At 48.1% G+C, this 7,216-nt stretch overlaps 1 protein-coding gene across 1 annotated transcript; it reads right to left on the bottom strand.

Moving 5' to 3' along the window:
- Positions 1-1,551: 1,551 nt before the first annotated feature.
- Positions 1,552-5,756, bottom strand: LOC306797111 (kelch-like protein 41b). The gene is made up of 6 exons (XM_079296293.1): positions 4,512-5,756; positions 3,797-3,954; positions 3,384-3,491; positions 2,778-2,963; positions 2,054-2,200; positions 1,552-1,976 (listed from the first exon to the last, which is right to left on the bottom strand). The coding sequence occupies exons 1-6, from the start codon at positions 5,616-5,618 to the stop codon at positions 1,865-1,867; spliced, it is 1,818 nt and encodes a 605-aa protein (XP_079152419.1). The 5' UTR covers positions 5,619-5,756; the 3' UTR covers positions 1,552-1,864.
- Positions 5,757-7,216: the final 1,460 nt, after the last annotated feature.

The following is a 7,216-nucleotide window of genomic DNA, read 5'->3' on the forward strand; positions in this document are numbered from 1 at the left end:
CACACGCGCGCTGTTGTGGAGGTGCAACAGCGTGGAACACGTGATTTCCTTGCAGTACGTTTTATATTACGTTGTAGTTCCTGACGCACAAAAGTTATCGCTTGATGCAACTCTGCAAAGTTTTATTCTTGTCAATTTACAACTTCAATATCAGAGAACATTGAAGTTTTTCTCGTACATTTACGACCACGTTTCTTCTCGGAATATCACTTCAATGGGCCTAATATATATAAATTTTATAGGATTATCAATACAACAGGAACAAATACAGGGGAACATAAACTGTTGTCTCATAGGACACTTTATAAGAGACAACATTACGGTCCACCAAGCACGCCGTGTGCTCCACGTTCTCTCGGGTTTCGGTCCGCAACACGCGCAAGACGTGACACGGCAGGAAGCGCACCACGAACGCCACCAGGACCAGCACGGTCACGCGGCACGGTCACGCGGCACGGTCACGCGGCACGGTCACGCGGCACGGTCACGCGGCGCGCTCGCACCCGACACGGGCTGCTCGCGTGGGGCCAAACGGAGGTCACGTTGCCCACCAGGCCCACGATGAAGATGACGGCGTCAGCGGCCGGTCCACGCCGGTGCAGTTGCTGTGTTCCATGGCTGTTGAGTATGAAAAGCAATTTTACAAACGCATATATGCTCAAAACGGGGGTGTGACTTCATGATAGCTGAGCAACATTTCCACAGATTAGCCATTATGTTGTTGGCTGATGAAAAAATAGACTGCAAGCGAGTCATCGTTTCCTTTTCCCTCTGCGATTGGCAATTACTGCTGGAGGGAGGAAGGCGAGAGCAGCGGTGTGAACCCAGAGGCGAGCAGACCGGCAGAGAAACAAACACTCAGGCAAACTCAGCGGGAACCAAGCAAACAAAAACCTCCTTTCCCTCAACAAGCAGGTGAAAAAGCCTCTCAGGACACACGGTGAGATGTGCAACGTGCTCTCGTTGTAGACGTGAGGAGATGTGAGAGGGGTCATTTACACATTGCATGTCGAGTCAGATTTCAAGGACATAACGTGTCCTCATTGAAATGATGTGGAGGAAATGTATTTTTTATCAACCATTAACTACGGAAGCCCTAAACCGACATCATCGTCGGTTGGCGGTAAATGCATTCAAGCGGCCAAGAAGAGCTGATGGAGCCGGAGGGAAATAATCAAGATCAGCCGCAGGTTCAATGTGGTGTGAGCTCCTCCGTCTCCCGCGTCATCCTGCTGTGACCGTAAGTGTAAGAACATGTGAAAGACACCGTTGGGATTCAGGATACCTCAACTTCTCCAGGTCGCGTTTTGTCGTCTCCACTTCTTGAACTTGACCCGCAGTCGCCCACCGTCATGTTGACGCAGGCGTGGAAGATCATTATGCTGCGTTTAAGTGTTCATACTTACCTGCTGTTAACCCAGCTCCATTTCCTTGTTCACCTGAAAGTACAAAGACGCCGACAAATATACATCTCCTCTGCCTCGACGTGTTGACAGTCTCTGTAATGTCACTTTTCTGTCGATCACACAAAGGCAGGAGCAGTAAAAGAAGCAGAAGTTTACAAATGTTTATTTTACAAAAGAAAAAGAAAATGCTAGAAATGGTGTAAGCAGCCTTATGGATCAATCTAAATGGTGTTTTTTCTTTAATACTGTGGGGATGGTGCAGTCTTTGAAGCAGCAGCAGGAGCGAGTGTTTATAGTACAGATAGAAATCATCTGAGTTCAGAGAAAGATTTATGTCAAAGATCAACTCGGCACACAGAAGTCTGAGTGGCGAGGATGAGACGCCTCGGAGGCAGCTCGCTGGGGGATGAGGTGGGTGTCGGGTGGGGGGGGGTTATGAAAGAAAGAACTTGTTCTGTCTACAGTTTGGGCATCCTGGCAGCGTTGAGGCGCATGGACACACAGGAGGAGCCGGCAGCGTAACGCATCTCCCTCAGCATCCCGCTCCACTGCTTCTTATCGTCCTCGTACCTGACGAGACCAAGAGGACGGTCAGCGGTACCCAAAACATGTACAAACCAGTGGTCCCATACCTCCAGGAGACTTACTGCCAGATGTCAGTGACCTCCGTGGGGGCCACCTCCTCGTTCTCCGTCTGAACCATGGTGAAGCCGCCCACGGCGTACAGCGAGCCGCCGTTGGTCAACAGGTTGACGGAGCTCCTCTCCTGGGGGAAATCTGCGAAGGCCTCCCACCTGAGGAGATGCGACATGAGGAGAAGGTCAGGTGTAAGATGGAGCTCTCGATGTCTTTGTTGTACCTTGGTACTTTCATCCAGTTTACTTTTTTTTCCGCCTGAGACGTGGGATATGGAGTCCCAACAAGCTGCTGCTGTAAGTGAACCCTCTAAGACTAAGCTCTGTTTTTATTTAACTTAACAAAGCTGTGCATGCTGCCTACCTCAGCATCAAGCCGAAGAGCCAGTGCTAACGGAAGCAGCTAGCTGGTTCATTCAGCTAACGCAGATCTCTGTGGTCGCTAGAGTAAACAGGAACTAGCTCGTTAGCTGGGAAGCATCATTTACAATAAAACAAATTCTATTATGAAAATAAGAAAGTCAAAATATCTTAATGACTCCATTTAATATGTTATCATTTTACAATTGATTGGTTTCATTTGTTTCCTTATTTGACGTATTGTGTTCACGTCTTTACTTCATGATGTGTTATTTATTCATGGAATATTGAAGACTTTGGGGTGACAATAATGACGTCTACATGTGGTTGTTTGTGGAAACTTTTAACACGATTAAAAGTTAAACCAGAACCCTACTTGTTTGTCGTGAAGTCGTAGGCTTCAGATGAAGCGGTGAGGCCCTCCTCGTTCACTCCCCCAGCCACCACGATCTTGCCGTTGTGGACGATGGACCCGAACATGGCTCTGGGCGTCTTCATGGCCGCCAGCTCCCTCCACTCTGACTGCTTGTGGTTGTATGCAAACATCTTGCTGAGGGCTTTGCTGTGGAGATGAAGGGAGGACTGTTGCTGTATATCGTTAGAAAAAGCACCTTCCTTCCACATGAAAAACGTTTTTGGGATTTTCCTTTTTCCCATGAAGGTTGAATTGTTTCCTCACTATTTCTGAAATGCATGCACACTTAAGCTTATCATTACGTGCCGCGTTAAAGCCTAAGGTTTCAGGACTTGTTTTGTTCATGTACCGCTGTAAAGTCAGTGAAGATTACAACACGTCAGTAATGTTCAGGCCCTTTAATATCACAGTATACACCAGCAAGAGATGCACAGGATCGGTATCTTCCAGCAGTGTAATTGTTGTCTCAGTACCGTGCAGCTCTGCAGTCTGGCAGAATGATAGACTACAAACAGCTGCTGCTCACGGCGTAAGGTCACACACACACACACACACACATTTACTCACTTGTCGTCCGTCTTTCCTCCGATGCAGTAGACCACTCCTTTGTGGGAGACGACAGCGTGGCCGTGGATCTTCAGAGGAAGCTTTTTGGTCTCACTCCACTTCATCTTCCTGAAGAATTGATATTCAAATAAAAAATATATGCTAAATTGATACATGTGGGGTATAGAGCCAAATCCATCTGTAAACATAAAGCAAGTTAAACATCCGAACTATAAACCAAAGAAAAAGCAGCTTGATTATTGTTGAAGAAACCAATTAAGAGGATGAGATCACATCATGAACACCCAAACATCACATATGTATTAAAGTAAGCGACATAGTTACTTTCGTGGAGTTAATTATCACCTCAGAACTGTATAAAAGGTGAGACGGGGTGAGAAATAAAGACAGAGGGAGGGAAAAGTGCCACTAACTCAACGTCGTAGCACATCACGGTGTCCAGAGACTCGTTGGTCTGGAGGTCTTTTCCCGCCACGGCGAACAGCAGGTTCCCGCTCTCTCCGACGTTGAAGAGGCATCGAGGGGAAGGCATGGGCGGCAGGGCGACCCACTCAGATGTGAGCGGATCCAACTGTGAAGAAAAGTACATTAAAACACTGTTAGCACCCGTGAGCTAGCTCTCTTTATCTCCTCTGATACTAAACACTGTTTTATTAACGATAGTTGGACATATTTGGTTAACATAGCTTAGCATACAGACTGGATGCAGGAGGAACCGGCTAGCCTGACTCTGACGAATGTCTGAAGTCTAATCTATATAATTTCGGTTTAACCCATCAAAAGCCATGCTAGCTGCTACCAGTCTCAGCTAAGCTCACAGTCTCTGGGCTCTCGCTTTATATTTAAAGGGACAGTTCACCCCAAATTTAAAAATACGTATGTTTCCTCTTACATGTAGTGCAATTTATCAGTCGAGATAGTTTTGGTGTGCGTTGCCGAGTGTTGGAGTTGCCGGCCCTGGAGATGTCGGCCTTCGCGCTAACATAATGAGACTACATGGCACTCGGCTTGTTTATCAAGTTTAACATGACTCATCTAAATCTCTGCAAGAAAGTGAAGAGGAATAATTCCCAAACTATTCAACGATTTCTTTAAATAATATCAAGTGAAAGACAAAAACATCGTTACCAGATAGAAGTAACATTGCAGGGGTACATCTTTGTTGTCCTCGTCCACAAACAGTCCTCCGATGAGGTAGAGCTGGTTCCTCTGTGACGCCAGGCTGACGTGGTTTCGCGGCACCTGCTCCGACATGGCCGCCAGGTAGCACTCGTTCTCGCCGACATCGTACGCCACTGCCGCCGTGTCGTTGATCATGACGATGAATTCCCGCACGTACATGCCGTGTCTGCGGCTGTCGTTCAGGAAGCCGGGGAATGGGCTGTCCACCTCGCCTCCCTCCGCGTCTGCCCCCTCCTCCCCATCCTCCTTCTTGGGCGTCTCTGGAAGCTTCCCCTTGAAGGCATCCCTGACGGCTCGGATCGTCTTCTGGAGCTCCGGGTCGGCCTTGATGATCTCGTCGGTCTCCACTTTGTCCTTGAAGTACTTCTCCGGCAGCAAGCGGAAGCGGACGCAGTTGAACGCATCCTTCAGGACCTTGACGCGCTCCTTGTCGTGGCGGACCCAGGCCATGACCGCCTCGAACACCAGCTCCTCCTTCTCCACGTTCAGCGAGTCTCCGCCGATGACGGCGAACAGTTCGTGGGCGGCGAGCTGGAGGAACTCCTCGTTTTGGTGGAGGAGTTCGAAGCGGTCGGCGATGTAGTTGCGCGCCGCCACAGCGAGCCTGGGACAGCTGATCACCAGGCCCATCCTGAAAATGGCCAAGCAGTTGGTCAAGGACAACTTCTTCTGAAGGTAGTTGACACACACCGTGAACACAGAAGGGATCTGGAATCTGTTCGCCACAGCAATTATATCCTGGACGTTGTCATCGGTGAGGTCAATCTCGGCCGAGTAGAGGTACTGGACGACCATGTCCAGGACGGAAGGGTCGACATCCTCCAGGACCACCTCCTTGGTGTTCTCCACCTCCTTCCCGTCCTCGGTGAAGAAGATCTCCCTGAAGTAAGGGCTGCAGGCGGCCATGATCAGCCGGTGGCAGGGGAAGCTGCGGTCGCCCACTTTCAGGGTGCAGTCCACAAACTTGTTCTCGTTCAGCAGCTCCTTCAGCCCGTCCTGAAGCAGGGTGCTCTGGAACAGGCGCAGCTCCTCCTTGATGGCGTTGGGGTCCATGGCGGGCGAACAAAAGGGGGTCTGCGGAGAGAGGAAGGAGACGGGGCGGCCACAGGTCCTTTTGGCAGTCGGTCCTGGCTGGAAAAGGCAGAGCAGAGAAAAGGTTCTCAGAGTGAAGACCCAGCAATTTAATCCCGTCCCCCTCTCTAAATATAGCTCCTTCTGCCCCCTGCCTGCTTCGGCTCCACTGGAATCCGACTGGGCCGAATCGCAGTGCAGCTGCTGTCACAGACTGAAAGAAGCAACTGGCCACTCAGGCCGGGGATATGCCGTCACGATTCAGCCCCCAGTGTCAGGTGGCCGACGAGCTGCGGAGACAATGCTGTCAAAGCCCTCGAATAGCTCGTCCTCGAGCTGTACCGATGACAGGGAGAGATATTTAGAGCAGCCGCGGTCATGTTCAAAACGACGTGTACATAGATCCCTTTCCTTTATTTCTGGGTTTCATTCATTATTTTTTTCCAATAGGGCTGCTTACTGTCAGTTACTTTCTGATGAGTTTGTCAGAACCCAAGGTACAATCTTTAAATTACATTGGTTCAACCAACAGTCCACAGTTACTATCGCATACGATAAAGAAAAGCAGCAAGTACAACATTTGAAGAAGCATTAGGTATCTTTCATCGAAATAATTCTCCAGATTCTAAAGTCACTAAACTCCACACGTTCTAATTTTTGTTTGCAGGTTGTTGTTTTTTGTGATTCGTTGGTATTTTTAAGCTTTCCTTCAGCACTTCACAGTTTTCTTTCTCAGCTGAATCTTTTGCTACAATTCCTCAAAGGAACCCCCAAAATCAAAACCGTATTTTGTCTCATCTTATCACAGCGTGACGTTATTGAAGTGAGATTGAAGAGCACAAAAACATTGAGCTAAAAATGGACCAGAAACGTTTGGGTGCAGCAGCTGTGCGCAGAAACAGGCGAAGCTGCACATACAAGCACTTCTGTCAACCAATCAGCACGCTTCTCCCTTTTCCCTGTGGGTCGTATAATAGACCAGCCGGTTGTGTGACAGTGTGACAGAGTGCTGCTCTGCTCTTTTAAAACACACTCAATCAGTTCATTTCTGAAAATGTTTCCTCAGTGTTTTTCTTTCTTCTTAACAATTCGCTCAGTCACACATTTGAGCACAAAAAGGCCATTACTGATGTGCGTGGATCAACAACATCTTGTGTTGTTAAGTCTTTATTTTTGTGGCCTGATAAAGTGTGAGGAGTGTGTAGAGTGAGGGAACATGTGTCCCGTGGGCAGCACTAAAGATAGATCAGACTACTTGTCGAGGAGTGTCTAACCTGTAATTGAAGCAGAAGGGGAGAGCAGATTTCTGCGTAAGAAAACTCAGACACGTCCCCAAAGCCATTGAAGAGTAACTGCACACTGAACGTAAAGATATGACATCAATGCTCGTGTTAATAATTACATTTCTTTGTTTGTTTTATAAAATCTGCATTTCACGGTTGAAAAGGCCTCAAAACGCCATCGACTGTTTTAAATCAGCCCTAAGTGTGTGGAGACGAAGCATTCATTTTTCGCATTTTTTAGTGGCTGGCTAGTTAGCTAGCTAACGTTAGCTTGCTTATTCCACTGTGTTTTCATTC

Source organism: Melanostigma gelatinosum, assembly GCF_949748355.1.
Source record: "Melanostigma gelatinosum genome assembly, chromosome: 24".
Lineage (NCBI taxonomy): Eukaryota > Metazoa > Chordata > Actinopteri > Perciformes > Zoarcidae > Melanostigma > Melanostigma gelatinosum.

Excerpts from the sequence above, each read along its gene's own strand:
- LOC306797111 (XM_079296293.1), bottom strand. The coding sequence starts at position 5,618 with ATGGACCCCAACGCCATCAAGGAGGAGCTGCGCCTGTTCCAGAGCACC. Across the intron at positions 3,955-4,511 it reads TGCAATGTTACTTCTATCTG|TTGGATCCGCTCACATCTGA; the intron begins GTAACGATGTTT and ends TTTTCTTCACAG. Across the intron at positions 2,964-3,383 it reads GGAGGAAAGACGGACGACAA|CAAAGCCCTCAGCAAGATGT; the intron begins GTGAGTAAATGT and ends TCATCTCCACAG.